This window comes from Schistocerca cancellata, chromosome 1 (assembly GCF_023864275.1).
Source record: "Schistocerca cancellata isolate TAMUIC-IGC-003103 chromosome 1, iqSchCanc2.1, whole genome shotgun sequence".
Lineage (NCBI taxonomy): Eukaryota > Metazoa > Arthropoda > Insecta > Orthoptera > Acrididae > Schistocerca > Schistocerca cancellata.
Window position 1 is genome coordinate 290,721,091 of NC_064626.1, and position 18,438 is coordinate 290,739,528.

General features: G+C 38.1%; 1 protein-coding gene across 1 annotated transcript in view; it reads right to left on the bottom strand.

Moving 5' to 3' along the window:
- Nucleotides 1-1,315: 1,315 nt before the first annotated feature.
- The window catches only part of LOC126171622 (protein TFG-like), a 51,478-nt gene continuing 34,355 nt past the window's right edge, over nt 1,316-18,438 (bottom strand). Inside the window, exons 6-7 of the mRNA XM_049920814.1 lie at nt 12,182-12,335; nt 1,316-2,969 (exon numbers count right to left, since the gene is read on the bottom strand). Coding sequence (XP_049776771.1) covers nt 2,738-2,969; nt 12,182-12,335 — 386 coding nt within the window. The 3' untranslated portion in view covers nt 1,316-2,737. The remainder of the gene's footprint in view (nt 2,970-12,181; nt 12,336-18,438) is intronic.

Here is an 18,438-nt window from a genome sequence, read left to right on the forward strand (position 1 = left end):
CACAAAGGGTCTACCGTACAGCGGGAAGACATATGCCCTAAACGGAAGCAATGAAAGCATCACATAGGTGGAGGGCTGTACGGCTTCATGTCCCATGTGTATCCCCCTCAGAAGCCAGTATCGGTGTGGTTGTCTTTGCAACCCTTCTGCACACGTCGAACAAAATGAATGCCACGCCGCTCCAGATGAGCCCGGAGTTCCTCATCAGTTTGCAGGATGAAGTCCCTATAAAAAATGACTCCCTGAACCATATTCAGAGATTGGTGATGAGTGATAGACACTGGAACATTGCCAAGATGATCACAGGCACAAAGAGCTGCAGACTGGGTGGCAGAAGAAGCTTTGATCAACAGGGAGCCTGACCGCATCTTACTAATAGACTCCACTTCACCAAACCTCTCCTCGATAGTTTCCACAAAAAACAATGGCTTTGTGGGGGTGAATGTGTCCCCATCCATCCAGTACAGACGAGGTAATGGGGAAAAGATTCCAGGCCAAGACAGCTAGCCTGGCCCTCCTCCCATGGGGTAGCAAGGGAAGGGAAGGCTGCCGGGTCATATGAGACAGCATTTAAGGATCCTTCACCATTTGAAGAGAGATCTTTGTGAGAACGACCAGGTTTTTGTAACTTGATATGCTTCATGTGCCAAGCATCCGCCCTGATACCACCCACTCCCACCCGGGGCTCTACCCATGGGCACTATACAGCCATAGCAAGGGTCATCTGGCACGGAGGCCGTTGCCAGGCGTTCCGATGCTCCAAGACGACAAGCAACCACTCACTGGCATAAACAGGGAGGGAACAGCTCAGGTATGAGTAGTGTGATACCTGTGCTGTCAGGGGGCTCATCCATATGGGTACATAACAGCTCCACCACACGGACTGGCTACACGTTCTGGTGACCTAGCAAGGTGGAAGGGGGTTACAAACCTCAAGTGGGGACTGAAATGCCAAAACGGTGAAAAAACAAGCAAAAGGAAAGAATTGCAATCAATACAGGAAACCAGGGGAACAGCCATGTAGACATAAAGCAAAACACTGAGAGAAGGGATGGAGGTGGCAATGGGGAAGGAGCAGGGCTAGGGAAGGAGGGGCAGGGAGAAGGAAAAGCAGCTAGGGAATGAAGAATGAGCTGCAACAGCTTGGGGCCCCGTGTGTGCCACGCATGAACTCACAAAAGAAGCATGAGCCCCGGGGGAGGGGGGGGGGGGGGGGGGGTCTGAACGGCAGTTTAAACCTCGCTCCTTCTGAACATGTGAATCATCTTAATAACCATGTTACTTCACTTTATGTGGAAGTAATAAAAGCCAATGATACAAAAATTGTACTTTATTTATCAAATAACAATCATTACACATTTTTCATGTTAATGTCAAGTCTGCTGCATCGTTGCATCATATACTGCAAGTTGTGGTGGTCATCATTAAAGTAGCTGCCACCAAGAATTTCACTTCATAGCTTAAATGAGAAATGGTAGTCCACATTATTTAAGCTATGTAGGCCTGTTTTACAATATTACTAATATTCAGCACCTTTCAACATAATTTATAATAAATGTTATAGCACAAATTGTCTCTGCTAGCAACAAAATTTATATTACACTTATTACACAATCTTAAAGTAGCTTACAGGGCAAGCAAATGTTACATACAATGCAGACTTTGTCAGTATTAGACTGTGGTCTAAGGCAGGTTTTGCATCTAATGTTTACTCTCACAATGATAGAAAAATAATCGCTGTCTATAAAGACAATTTTCAAACTTAAGTTGTTTAAATTTGAAAATTCTAACTGCATCTTTATAGCCTAGATATTTTTCAGCATTAGGCACAGGAACTTGCCTTAGACCACATCCTAATACCGATATAACAAAAACTCACCCAAAATGCCGACGTCTACACTTTTCTTACAATAGTTGCATTCCTGCCTGAGATGATGGAGTTGGCAATTGTGTGCAGAGGTGTGCTTGCTTGTGTGTATGAATCATGTGTGTCTTTCTTTTACTGATGAAGGCTGTGGCCAAAAGCTTAATTTTTCCTGTCTGCAACTTAACATGTCCTTACAGAAATCTGTCTTTTCCAGCATTGTTGATTTTGAATTCATTTTATCGACACCCAAAAACCTACATTATTAATTAAAAAGCACATTTTCAGACCAGTTACTTTTGCGTAAGGGTGATACTGTTATTCAAAATTGAGGGGCAAATTACTTCTACCCAACTGATGTGCAGAAGGCCTACATTAATCAATGACCTTACACTATGGTCTCCTTGGTAATATCATTGCAAGGTATGTCAGAGGAGAATAAGTTTCAGGATAATCAAGTTGTAATGCAAAATAAGCATTTTGCCTTTCTGAATTATTCACTTTTCACTCATCTTTAGAAAAAAACTGTACAGTAATGGAAAATAGTTTACTAATTAACAGGAAGTTACTCAATGTTATGAAAAATTTCAATACATCAGCAATGTATCAAGTTCAATCGTAAAACCTAATTACTTGACATATAACTATATTAGTAATCTTCTTTTGCAGATACAAACAAAAATAGAGCTTATACATGCAGTAGTATAAAAATCTAAACATATTAAACAATTTTATTGGGACTATACTGTACATGCAGGACATAATTACTGAGCATAACTCCACATACATTGCAAGGAAAAATGCCCAACTAATAAACAATTTTATAATAGGAACGTGCTGCAATACAGTATGTGATCCAAGAGCATAGACAATTTATTGATAGCCTGGCTGCGATGATGGGCGATTATAGGCACTACCCTTGCTGTAAGGATTTCCACCAACAGCAGCAGACTGCTGCATGAAACGTGGCTGCATGTATCCACCTTGCTGTTGACCATATTCTTGCCCTGAAAATGACTGAGGGCCCTGCTGAGGTCGAGGACCAGGCGAAGCACCGCTAACAACTGCTGGAGGTCCACCAGAACTTTGGGGAGCACCTGCATACCTGAAATCAATACAAAAACTTCAAAATACTTTTATTTTTCATTCATCTTAAAAGGAGTCTGTCACGGGGTGGGAGGGAGGGGGGGAGAGGGAGGGAGGGAGGCAGAGAGAGAGAGAGAGAGAGAGAGAGAGAGAGAGAGGCATAGTTTTTAGTTTTCAGATATCTCTCATTGTATCTTTTTGGTTGATAATGCAGACTCAAACCCACTAACAGGATAGCTTAGCACTAGGAAACTAACAGCAATGAGGAATTTATACGAATAAACATGCACCAACAAAATGATTCCAAGCTAAATCTTAGCAAACAAAATGAACCGTTGCATTCTGTCAAATATTTGATATATCTGTGCATATAGAATGGTGGTGGTGCTGAAAACATCAAAAACACATAAATATAAACTACAACCAAGTAAATGTAAGAAACATGGGAATAGACTGCTGAACACTAAAGCATGTTGTAGAACCCAGTCACCGAACACTTTTGGGAAGTACTGAAGAAGACATTTCAAACAACGGAAAATTCAGGTTGGAATATCAACAATACAAGGAAAAGATAGACTGCTACATACAGTAAAGATGACAGTTAAGCTGCAGACAGGCACACTGAAAAGACACTCACACATTAGCTTTCTGCCAAAGCTTTTGTCAGAAAAGTAAACACACACACACAACCACCATATCTGCCATCTTGGGCTGGAATGGTGATGACTCATTCATTAATTTTGTCATAGTCAACAGTAAAGGCTAGAACACATAACCAAGAATAAATTCCAGTCTGAGGTGCCCGAGAGGGTGTGTGTGTGTGTGTGTGTGTGTGTGTGTGTGTGTGTGTGTGTGTGTGTGTGTGTGTGTGTGTGTGTGTGAGAGAGAGAGAGAGAGAGAGAGAGAGAGAGAGAGAGAGAGACGGGGGGGGGGGGGGGTGTTTGCTTGTGTGAATGAATGAGTGCATGTTTCCTTTTCGACAAAGGCTTTCACTGCAAATGTCTTTTCGTTGTGTCTGTCTGCGGCTCAGTGTGTCATATCTATCTTTTCCTCATATTCTTGAAGAAGACTTCGTTATTTTCTGAAAGAAGTCATTTTTCTGGAGCTAGTTGTTTGTCTATTAGAAACCAATACTTTATTTCATTGTCAACTAACAAATTTCACCTCTGAGAAAAATGTAAAATTTTGTGTGTGTCGTCGCTTGATAATGCCCATGGTGACCAAATTAAAATTTGCCACTGAACTGAAGTGTTTCAATTAAAGAAGTCTGCAATGTAGGAAAAGATAGATTGCTACTTACGACAAAGAAGACACGTCAAGTTGCAGACACGCATGATAAAAAGACACTCACTTGTAATAATTTTTTCATAATGCGGGGCCACAGTCATAATAAAAAGGTATTACTGCCATTAGACTGTTGTTTATTTACAGTGTTACATTTACACTTAGACAATCATGATTTTGGCTTCAAAGTGCCATTACCAAGTGTTTTCTGAAAGCAGGTTAAACAATAACAGTGAGATACATAACAAGCGATATAACCGTATAACAATCCATGTTTGTAATGCTTATTTACAAGTGTTATAAATTGCCTAAGATTGAATACTGTCATATTAAAGTACAAAATTAGACACATCGTCTGAGAGTCGAAATTTCTGGCAGAGCCTACTGCTTTGTTTCATTACTGAGTACACCATCTTGACTGAATGACAGTTGGCTAAGTGTCAAATTGTCTTGGTCAAAGAAATTCCTGTTACAAGCAGGTGACCTCTCTTAGTCTTTGGGCTCAGTATCCAGTAGGATAGGAAAGTTTAGGAGCAATTTATTTTCTTTGGTAGTTGTTACATCTTTGCAGTACCTGTTTATCTTAGTATACAATGAAGTTGCCTGCTCATAAACATAAACAGTAACAAACCTCTATATAATATTCGCTGCATGCATAAATATTTAAGTCCAGCTAGTCACTGACATTGTTTAAAGTACATTTTAGTAGGTAAATAATTTACACATAGCCAACTCTAAATTGTGTAATTTTGCCTCAATTCAGAATTAATACAATACAGTGCAATTACTTATTCTACTCTCTCAGCAATTAACCAGTGAAGCTTGAAGCGATATTTATCAGGCATGTACATCCTGTTATATGTGTTGGAACATTACTTAGGAATAAGTGCAAGTAACACAGGTATGTGAAACATGTCATGTACATAAAAGCATTTAAGCAAATAAAAGACTCAAAAGTTTTCATGTTAAACAGCACATTTAAATTTAACACAATATAAAGACTAGGAATATCCTAGTATTTGTTAATGGTTGATGAGATACAATTACAAACATAAGTGCACCGTGGTATTGATACATATGGCTGTAATCTTGGTGCTATAAATATTATTTACATGTTATAGTAGTGACATGTTATTTCTATGACGTAAAGACGACAAAGTAATGTTAACAACTTCAACGGCTACCACATATGAAAGCCCCAAGTGGGATAATTCCTATTTCTTAACAACAAAGATAAATGTAAAAGTACAGATCATAGTTAGTTCTTAGAGAGGTAATAAACAATTGAGAAGAAACACAAGGTCTAGAATACTATAAATCATTCATTGAAGACTGTAGTCTTGCCGACACATGTTCATGTCAATAGTGTATACCAGAAATTTGCCCAGTCATCACACCTATCCAATCTAAAAGCAACACCATATATTTTGACTCAGAACATCGTAAAAACTATGTCCACTATTCCATGGGCCACTGACATTATTTATTCCTCTTAAAGTTGTGACACACTACTTCTTGTTGTCAGGCATTGCTGTCAAAATCAAGAACACCTGAGAAAGACGCTGAAACAGAAAGAGAAAGAGCAGCCAAGAATCACTATCTACCCCATTTTGGACCAATATCTGGAAAGATCGGTACACTTCTATGGAAACATGATCTCCAGTGTGTTTTGCTCCCATCAACAAAAATAAAAAGTCTTCTGTGTAATGCTACAGATGGACTAGGTTTCCAAAAGCCAGGTGTGTACTGCATTCCGTGGATGTGGCACTGTCTTACATGGGAGCTCACAAGCAGTTAGATCTGTTGAGGAAAGATGCAAGGAATGTCAGCAGGACACCCGAATAAAAAGGCCTAGAAAATAAGTTGCCACCAAGCACTGTCTCGAATATCATCATGAAATGAAATATGAAGAGACCAGAAGAGACATATGCCTAGTTTCTGGGACAGTGTAATTATGGAGTCTATTGAAATAAAGGTGGAAAACCTAATAAAGAAGGATGAAGTTTACAATTTAAATTAAGCTTGGGCTCCAGCACTCCCAAGGGGAGGCCGGCAATTGTGAAATTCATATTCGATTCATACTGCGCATAATAAAAGCTCATGGCCAGAGGTGTAATGTGGCAAAGCACCAAGATGCACTTCTCAGCCGTTGTCGAGAAAATCGACAGTTAAAAGAAACCGTTGCGGTGAAATACCCTCTAAGAGTAGAAATTTTCTGCAGCGTCGTGGTGCAGCGGTAAGCGCTCGGGTTCGTAATCCGAAGGTCACCAGATCGAATCCCGAACCATTCAACCATTTTTTTTTAGTATTTGTTTTTCGTAAATTATACACACACACACACACACACACACATATATATATATATATATATATATGACGAAAGCTAGAATTTTGTGTGTATGTTTGTGTGTCTATCGACCTGCCAGCGCTTTTGTTTGGTAAGTCTCATCATCTTTCGATTTAGATATATTTTTCCCACGTGGAATGTTTCCCTCTATATATATATATATATAAAGAAAGATGATGAGACTTACCAAACAAAAGCGCTGGCAGGTCGATAGTCTATTGACCTGCCAGCACTTTTGTTTGGTAAGTCTCATCACCTTTCTTTTTAAATATATTTTTCCCACGTGGAATGTTTCCTTGTATTATATATATATATATATATATATATATATATATATATATATATATATATATAATTCCCGGCCATCAGTTGCAACAATTATGCTTATAATAAGTTGTTGAAAGTCGTTTGTCGTGGAAAAACTGGCAACTTCGAACATCATTATGTTTTCCCCAAACAAAGTTGTATTTCACAAAGGTTATTAATTGTCTTCATAATGTTAACCACGTATAGTTAACGGAAGACTTAGAAACGATATCCTGAAACGAATACATATAGCGTAAGTCAAACGTTCGAATTAGAAGAGAGACCCCACGAACACAAACTTGCTGTGGCAGGTATGAAATATAAACTCCGTTACTCGCTGGTTACACTTGAAGGACAGATGTTGAATGGGCCGAAATGAGCCGCCGCATAACAGCGTAGTTGCGTGCTAACTTCGAAAGAAGGTAGATGCGGTCCCTAGCGCAACTTATAACATCATCGAAAATCAGTGCGGACGGGAGAGCTTTGGTACACACTGTTAAACAAATGGAAAAATGGAGGCGGTACAATTGGACAGTGATCCGCCTTCACCAACATGCATAAGCAATACATTAATATATATATATATATATATATATATTTGAATTACAAAAAAAATAATAATAAAAGTAAATTGCATGGCGCGAGATTCGATCCGGCGACCTTCGGATTACGAACTCCAGCGCTTACCGCTGCGCCGCGACGCTGGAGAAAATCATTAAGCGTAGGGAGTATTTCACCGCAAACGTTTCTTTTAACTGTAGATTTTCTCGACAACGGCTGAGAAGTGCATCTTGGTGCTTTGCCACATTACACCTCTGGCCATGAGCTTTTATTATGCGCAGTATGAATCGAATCTGAATTTCACAATTGGCGGCCTCCCCTTGTCAGTTTATAAATATCTGGCCACCACAAGCAACAAAATGTGAATATCAGTCTGAGCTCTGTAAAACATAACGGTACAGTGTCGAATTCACAAGCAACTATAAATAGCAGTTGATGCCAATGATAGCTCACAGTCTGGTTGGAGTCCAAACTGATCAATAGCAGAATTCTCAGCACCTGAAGAAGATGACTGAGCTGTTTATCATAATATTTGAATAAAATGGAAACAACAATTTGACTGTACACCATTAATCATTCACACTGAGAAAACTTGGAAATCACATTACTACTAGTGTGGTGTGGCACAGTGAATATCGTCAGAAGCAGGATTGTCAAATGTTACTCAGTGGGCAAGTTCAATGTTGCTCTTGTCCACACCACTGCCATTTTGAGAGAAAATGATTGTTTATTATGTGCCTAGACCATCAACAATAGTGTTTGATGATGCTTCCAACCAATTTGTTACTACTAACAAGAGGCCTAGAATGGCAGCAGCGAAAGGAGATAATTGACTTCAGCATCAGAATATTGAAGTTAATGATAATTTAAAAAATGTAGATCTTATGGATCTAATACCTCAGTTTCCCATATACAAAATTGATGAACTATCAAAAACATGTCCAGCCATCTTGTCATTGCTTTTAAAAGCCAATAAATTGATATGGGCCCAAATTAAAGGTAACACTGCCAGCAATAACAATAAAAAAACAAACACTGTCTGCAGTCAAGCCAGTCAGCAACTCTTAGGAAAGTCACCTCTGAAAACTGGAAGAAATCTGTCTATCATATGCAAGCTATTTAAAAAAATTCATTTTTAAGAAATGATCACATCATCAAGGATCTGTGATAGGTGACAAGAATAATGTTGGTAGAGTTTTACCATTGTCATCACACACACACACACACACACACACACACACACACACACACACACACACAAAATGCACAGGTGGAATCACCTGAATGTTTGGTGGGTGCACTTACCGTATTTACTCGAATCTAAGCCGCACTTTTTTTCCGGTTTTTGTAATCCAAAGAACCGCCTGCGGCTTAGAATCGAGTGCAAACTAAGGGGAAGTCCTGAAAAATGTTGGTAGGTGCTGCCACAATTAACTTCTGACATCGTATATATGTAGCGCTACACAGGCATGATTTGCAGGCACAACAATAAATACTGGCACCAATATATCTGCGTCAGTAAAAAAAAAAAAAAAAAAAAAAGGGGGGGGGGGGATGTGACAAGTTTAAACGCACGTACACAGACTGGCTTTTGAAAAGTGACAGACGACTGACACCAACAGTGCACATAAAATGTGGAAGTTTGTCACAAGTGTGCCAATGGATTTATGATGCCTGGAAGTGTGTTCCAAACCAGACTGTGCAACAAGCATTTAAAAATGTTTGCTATCCAATGCACTAGATGGTATGGAGGACGATGCTCTCTATGAAGAAATGAGCAACAAAGAATCAAGTGATGGTGATTCAGAATCATGACTGATATTTTAAACATTTTGTACAAGATGTATTACAAACCTAATAAAATTTTGCTTTAAATTTCAGCATTTAATTTCTAAGTTATTTTCATTCTTATTTTATAAGTTTTGCTACTCTGCATTGCACAGGATAGAAAAGCGTGGAGAGCCACATTAAACCAGTCTACGGACTGAAGACAACAACAATACACACTGAATTTGAAGTCATCACTAAAAATCTACGACGAAAATCCGACTGGCAAGACTGTTTGGGATGTATGTCAATATGGCCAACTCTACGTTCTAAATTTTTTCCTACCTGTGACAAGAGATTGTTGCTAATAGGAACTTTTAGGAATCGTGAATCACATGCAGTATTCTCTTCACCATAAGAATACTAAGAATGTAAACGTTATGCCATGTATTCTTTCGTGTTTGCTGTTATCTCATTTAAATCATGTCTGCCTAATAAACTACGAAACTAGAGTGAGACAACAGCAAACGCGGGAGAATATAGATATCATGTCATGTTTATATTTGTATTATTCTTATGCTGAATAGTGATACAGTCAGAAATGAAGCAGGCAACTGACTAGATTTTTAAATCTAAGATGACTAATTTCTGTGCAGAATGTAATGTATTAAAGAGGCGTCTGCAAAGATTTTCAAACGGAGAAAAATTTTCACTAAACTCTCGTTCAGAACATTTTCTATCATATGCAGTCTATTATTTGGTCTTTGTTGATCATTAGCAAAGAAAGCAGCAGTGTAAGTAACAACAAATAGCAGTCTCTTGCCATTGTTTCACTAATGAGACAATTCCTGTGCACATAAGCAAGGCATGCTGCGCGCGACGACATGTCATAAACACTCATCAGAATGAGACAAACAATGCATGACACAGTACAATAATGCAGATGAAGCACGTGAAAAAGGAAGGATCCCCAATAAATATGGATGGAGCACCTGACGCATAGCAATGGCTACCTGGTAAAGCTTAACTGCTTAGCTTACAACTCGAACCAAACTACTGTATCTTCATCCATTTGACCTAAATTGTGTCTCGTGTTACAATGGACCAACTTTTATTTCGATATGGAGGTGCGATCTAAAACTTTTCTCTCCCCTCGAATTTCAAGTCTCAGATTTCAGGTGCGGCTTAGATTCGGGAAAATTTTTTTCCTTGATTTCGAGTCTCATTTTTCTGGTGCAGCTTGGATTCGAGTGCAGCTTAGATTCGAGTAAATACGGTGGTGTACCCACATGGCAAAATTATATTTATATACATATTTACTATTAATAAGAAGACTGCTATCAACAACAGTCGAATGAATTTAATCTCAGTAACTTTAGTCTCCATTGAACCAAAGAAATCCCTCTCACTGTGTGCATTATAATTGCTGCACTAGTGAGGTGGTGTATCTGATACCCCTAATCCTCCTTCCAAACCAGAAAGCTTCCTCACCACAATTAACAGGAATATTTTTTGCTCTGTTACAAATAAGTTGATAGGTTTCTCATAAAATATAAGAATGGGCTAATTATAAACCTAGCATTCTGTTTCTGGCAAAGAAAGCAAATGGACAGCTGACAAGGTTTTTATGGGTGAACACAGCATCATGCATCACATTTAACTCAAATTATCTTGTGCTAGAGATTTCCAATGAAATCCCAGTTTGGGGCAAATGAAAATATGATCCACTCTTGAGATTTTGTTCACATAATTGTTTCTTTAAATCAATTACAAAATAATTACCTTTTACGTTAAAAATTCAGTAACATTGTCAGTACATGTGTTTTCATAGGCTTTTTGTATATCGCCTTAAAAATTTGTTACCGCAAATAAAAGATAGCACAGCTCTTCCAGAAGATACTGATGTGGTTCCACATTCGAACATCACATAGTTAGTGAGTTTGAGCAAGTTGACGAAATGTAAGATTACATGTGTTCCGGGCAGGACATGATAACTTAACTCGGTTTCTCCACGTGTTCCTGCTGAAGTGTCATTTCCAAGTATTCTGGACAGGCTATAGAGCTTAATAGAAGTTTTCATGGTCAGAGTAGTCTGTTAGTAGGTGACAACTGTATGTGTTAAAGATATATGTTCACCATTTTTTTATTTATTTCTGCATTTACTTGACATTTTAATGTTGGAGCCTTCAGGCCCTTACATGTAACCAGACCACCTCAGTGAGTCAACATTCAATATGTTAATAATAATAATAATAATAATAATAATAGTACAGAATCTATGGCTTTCAGGAAACTGTAAGTCTTTTAATACTGCCTTAGGAATTGTCCTCATTATGTTGCTGTTAAAGGTTATGACAGTAACAGGAATATATTACAGCAGTTTACAGGGAATCAAATGAGTCAACTCATCAGAAGTGTGGGAAACAACAGGTTAAGATTACCAGATGAGAGGAGAGGAAGAAAACTGAAATTGAGACGGAAGAGAAAAGCATGGATACTTTAGAATGTAACAGAGAAACTGGTTCACTGTTGCACGGGAGGAAAACAGCTGGGATATGCTGAGCACGAAGCTATACTGATGGTAACAGGTATAAAGGTTTTATCTCCTCCTGAAAGCTGGGCAGTTTTGGGTAAGATGCAGGATAGAAGAGTAGTAGGGCCGAAATACTGAAGGTGAAAGATTTCTTGTTGTGCAATGGTACAGCCAAGATGCTGGCTGTATCCAACCTGGTATTGGAGTTAGGGGATGATGATTGGTATTTCATATATGAGGAGAGGCTCTGAGGACACAAATCACTAAGAAACCAATGACAAAAACAGAGTGTGTGAAAATCAGACCACTTATCTGGTTGCACCCAGCCTAAGTGAGCACAGGAAGGACTGATTTTATCAAGAACCGAGTTTGACACACATCACAATCTATTTTCAGTAGTGTAATTGACATACAGAATATACCAGCAACTTACGTTTGTACAGAGGGGTACTGGTATGATGGCTGATAAGCATTCTGTGGCACTCCTGGCTGCTGACCTGAAGCACCCTGCACCATCATGTGTGGAGGTGGTTGCTGCTGTCCCATTACAGGCCCACCGACAAATGCCACAGGGTAACGTGGGTAATCTGCACAAAATAATAATAATAATAATAATAATAATAATAATAATAATAATAATAATATGGTCAAACCCGGTACAACATAACAGGCATGCACGGTGGATACAAGCAGAAACAGACACATACAAGATGATACCACAAATGCCTGAAGTGATAATTTTGCAACATGAAGTCACCCGAGCAATTAATTCTACACACAATTGGAAAGCCCCTGGAAATGATAAAATAGTAAATTACTGGCTAAAGAAGTTCACCTCAACACATTCACATCTAACTAAATTATTTAACAGTTACATTGCAGACCCATACACATTCCCTGATACACTTGCACATGGAATAACCTATCTGAAACCTAAAGATCAAGCAGACACAGCAAACCCAGCTAAATATCGCCCCATAACATGCCTACCAACAATATACAAAATATTAACTTCAGTCATCACACAGAAATTAATGACACATACAACACAGAACAAAATTATAAATGAAGAACAAAAAGGCTGCTGCAAAGGAGCACGAGGATGTAAAGAGCAACTGATAATAGATACAGAGGTGACATATCAAGCGAAAACTAAACAAAGGTCCCTACACTACGCATACATTGATTACCAAAAAGCCTTTGATAGTGTACCCCACTCATGGTTACTACAGATATTGGAAATATACAAAGTAGATCCTAAATTGATACAGTTTCTAAACACAGTAATGAAAAACTGGAAAACCACACTTAATATCCAAACAAATTCAGATAACATCACATCACAGCCAATACAGATTAAGCGTGGAATATACCAAGGAGACTCATTAAGTCCTTTCTGGTTCTGTCTTGCTCTGAACCCACTATCCAACATGCTAAATAATACAAATTATGGATACAATATTACTGGAACATACCCACACAAAATCACACATTTGCTATACATGGATGATCTAAAACTACTGGCAGCAACAAATCAACAACTCAACCAATTACTAAAGATAACAGAAGTATTCAGCAATGATATAAATATGGCTTCTGGAACAGACAAATGTAAGAAAAATAGCATAGTCAAGGGCAAACACACTAAACAAGAAGATTACATATTGGATAACCACAGCGACTGCATAGAAGCGATGGAAAAAACAGATGCCTATAAATACCTAGGATACAGACAAAAAATAGGAATAGATCATACAAATATTAAAGAAGAACTAAAAGAAAAATATAGACAAAGACTAACAAAAATACTGAAAACAGAATTGACAGCAAGAAACAAGACAAAAGCTATAAATACTTATGCTATACCAGTATTGACCTACTCATTTGGAGTAGTGAAATGGAGTGACACAGACCTAGAAGCACTCAATACACTTACACGATCACAATGCCACAAATATAGAATACATCACATACATTCAGCAACAGAAAGATTCACATTAAGCAGAAAGGAAGGTGGAAGGGGATTTATAGATATAAAAAACCTACATTACGGACAGGTAGACAATTTAAGAAAATTCTTTCTAGAACGAGCAGAAACTAGCAAAATACACAAAGCAATCACTCATATAAATACATCAGCTACACCATTGCAATTTCATAACCACTTCTACAACCCTTTAGATCACATAACATCAACAGATACAAAGAAAGTAAATTGGAAAAAGAAAACACTACACGGCAAGCACCCGTATCATCTAACACAGCCACACATAGATGAAGACGCATCCAACACATGGCTAAGAAACGGCAATATATACAGTGAGACGGAAGGATTCATGATCGCAATACAGGATCAAACAATAAACACCAGATATTACAGCAAGCATATTATTAAAGATCCCAATACCACAACAGATAAATGCAGACTTTGCAAACAACAAATAGAAACAGTAGATCACATAACAAGCGGATGTACAATACTAGCAAATACAGAATACCCCAGAAGACATGACAATGTAGCAAAAATAATACATCAACAACTTGCCATAAAACATAAACTAATAAAACAACACGTTCCCACATACAAGTACACACCACAAAATGTACTGGAGAATGATGAATACAAATTATACTGGAACAGAACCATTATAACAGATAAAACAACACCACATAACAAGCCTGACATCATACTCACCAATAAAAAGAAGAAATTAACACAACTAATTGAAATATCCATACCCAACACAACAAATATACAGAAGAAAACAGGAGAAAAAATTGAAAAATACATCCAACTGGCTGAGGAAGTCAAGGACATGTGGCATCAGGATAAAGTCGACATTATCCCAATTATACTATCAACTACAGGAGTCATACCTCACAATATCCACCAGTACATCAATGCAATACAGCTACATCCAAACATATATATACAACTACAAAAATCTGTAATTATTGATACATGTTCAATTACCCGAAAGTTCCTAAATGCAATATAACATATACCATACAGTTACAAGGAAGTCACGCTTGACCGAGGTCCGCGTCACGTTCCATTTTTAACCAGACTTAAGTCTGAGAAAAAAAAGTCAAAGATAATAATAATAGCCTTGAATACATTAAACACAAAATTACAAATCTAGCAATAGAAACTGTGGAAATAAGAGGACCGATCTTAAGACCAACTCAGATACTATCGAATTTGAAGTTTCACTGAAAACCTTTCCTACACTTAAAGGGGATTCTCCATGATGATCTAATATTTCAGTATGACTCGCTGAAATCAGTAGGGGATGGCCATACACAATTACTTTCAAGGCCACATCTTAACATGAAATTAATCTTGAAGCCCTTTTACTACTGTAGACATTAGAGAAATAAAGCAAGTTATGAGCAACAAATAAATATTTAAAAGGAACCTCTATAGCAATGTTTTTGTCTGCAGCAGATTGTTTATAATTTTAACCCAAAGTTTATTTAAAAAAATACCCTCACATTGAATTGATAACTGAACAACATTAAAACGAGTAAAGGAAATGTAGTTACATAGTGCCAGCCAGTAGAGCATTTACAAACATGACTAAATCCATGTATTAATTCATGAAGAGCCAGCATCAAAATCTTAAAAGTTCAAGGTCACAAAACTTCATAGCATTCACAGTGTAATCTAAAGTTCATCATCACTGAGACAGATTATCATGACTAGTACAGAACAGGTTTGTTACACAATTCAAATCATGAAATGCAGCAAAATCACTAAATTCTACTGTTGCTTACAAACATTTAAACAGAGTTAAGTTCGTGTGACTGAAAAAGAAACAGTCACCAAAAGTGGCTTGAAAATTCTGTGTCAATGTAATTCAAAGCCCCAACTTGTTCCCATGTGTTCAGCTCGCGATCACAAAATATTCTAAGTCTGAAGCCCAACAGCACTTTGGTTGCCCAAACTTCTCTGATTTTATCACACTCTCCAGCACCCGACAAAAAACCTCAAGCTCTGCTCTGCAAACTGTCAGAAGGATCTGGTCATGTGGGTACTAAGCTATTCAACAAACTTTCAAAATGACCGCCATTCAAGAAATTTAAACATAAATTTCACGTGTACACATATTAGAACACATAATCAATGTCATATAATCAATACTCTGGGTCACTTTGCCATCTCATAATAATAACACATAACTTTATGAAATTCTTGCTACATCCAGAGCTGCAGCCTGACTAGTCATAACATAACTATAAATACATTATGAATATCAGATTACAGTTAACTAAATGTAAGAATAAGTTGGATGAGGAAACGGGGATACTCATGCTGGCCTGAGACAGTGCATTCATGTGAAAGAATACACAGTTATGACATCATATGCTTATACGTAAATAAATTGATTGTAATGAATCACTAATTTGTTTCCTTGTAAAATTTGCTGCCATAATTGCTGACGTCATCAGCATTCAGGGCATTGATAACCTCACCACTGAGCAGCTATAAGCTCGAAAAACAAACACACACACACACACACACACACACACACACACACACACACACACTCTCTCTCTCTCTTTCATATGATGCATCATGAATCTCGCTTGGCTGTTGGGTTCACTGCTCATTAGGTATCTATTTTCATAACTATGATTATTATAAATGTTGGTAACTTTTTAAGTATTGTGTTTACACGAGCTCATCTCACTGTCGCAATTCAATTCATAAGCTGTTTTCAGTTTTTTTGTGACACGTATGTAAGGTGTTTTATGCATTTTCTCTAAATATTAGAGACTGTCTCCCTACCGTATTTACTCGAATCTAAGCCGCACTCGAATCTAAGCCACACCTGAAAAATGAGACTCGAAATAAAGGAAAAATTTCCCGAATCTAAGCCGCACGTGAAATTTGAGACTCGAAATTCAAGGGGGGAGAAAAGATTTAGGCCGCACCTCCAAATCGAAACAAAGTTGGTCCAGTGTAATACGAGATACAATTTAGGTCGAATGAATGACGATGCAGCTACAGTAGTTTGGTTTGAGTCGTAAGCTTAGCAGTTAAGCTTTACCAGGTAGCCATTGCTATGCGTCAGGCGCTCCGTCCGTATTTATACGGGTACCCTTCCTTTCTCACATGCTTCGTCTGGTTTGAACCAATTGCTTATTTTGCTTTGATCTGATAAGTGCCATTTTCTTTGTTATAGGTGTTTACGTCACTCTAAGCTGAAAATGCATTACTGTACTGTGTCACGCATTGTTTGTCGCATTCTGATAGTGCGTGTTTACGGCCTGTCGCCGCTTGCTGCATGGCTTGCTTTTGTGCGCACTACCGCCGCTTACAATTAAAAAAAAGAGAGAGGAATCGTCTCATTAGCGAAACAACGGCAAGAGACTGCTATTTGTTGTTACTTACACTGCTGCTTTCTTTAATAATGATTAACAAGAACCAAATAATAGACTGCGTATGAAAGAACATGTTCTGAACGAGAGTTAGGCGAAAATTATTCTCTGTTTGAAAATCTTTGCGGCCGCTTCTTCAGTACATCAAATTCTGCACAGAAATTAGAGTCACCTTAGATTTAAAAATCTAGTCAGTTGCCATGCTTCATTTCTGACTGTATAACTATTAGGCATAAGAATAATACAAATATAAACATGACACGATATGTATATTCTTCCGCATTTGCGGTTGTCTCACTCTAGTTTCGTAGTTTATTAGGCAGACAGGATTTAAATGAGATAGCAGCAAACACGAAAGAATACATGGCAAAATGTTTATATCCGTATTCTTTCTTATGGTGAAGAGAATACTGCATGTGATTCACATTTCGTCAGGTTCCTATTAGCAACCATCTCTTCTCACAGCTAGGAAAAAATTCAGAACGTAGAGTTGGCCATATTGACAAACATCCCAAACAGTCTTGCCTGTCGGATTTTCGTAGTACATTAAAATTCTGCTACATTCGAAGATGAACAATACGGAATTTGTATTTACTTCGTTGGATAATGTATGAAAATGCAATGGTCGAAACTCAGGGCGGAGAAAAAAAAGCTCGTCTTCCACCTTTTTTTTTTTTAATTTATTTACTGACGCGGAGGTTTTGGCGCCAGTATTTATCTTTGTGCCTACAAAGCATGCCTGTGTAGCGCTACATATATTCGACGGCAGAAGTTGGTTGCGGCGGCACCTACCAACAATTTTTAGAACTTCCGCTTGCTTAGTACTCGATTCTAAGCCGCAGGCGGTTTTTTGGATTACAAAAACCGGAAAAAAAGTGCGGTTTAGATTCGAGTAAATACGGTATTTCATGCATCTGAAGCCTCCATTTCTCTGCATGCTCCACAAGCATGCCACTGAGTTCCCACGCTAGCTCTGACCACCAGGGAAATGGCTTGCTCCCTGCTGGTCTTTCTAGATGCTTCCTGCAGCCTGCTTCCACAGCAGCCAAGCTATAGCCACTGCACAGTATTCTCACCAGCTGACAGCTGCTCAAACGTACTCACAACTGTTCAATGCCTTCATGAGACTGGAAATACTTTTCGATTAATGGTGACCACTCCCCATAAAGCAGAAGCACTGAGTTGTCAATAAGCATAAACAAAAAACAAAAAGAAAGAAAACTCGATAGCTTTCAGAGCAATTCTTTTATGAGCTAGAATAACACACATGCACCTCCCTACACTAACAGTGTCAGTTTTGCATTC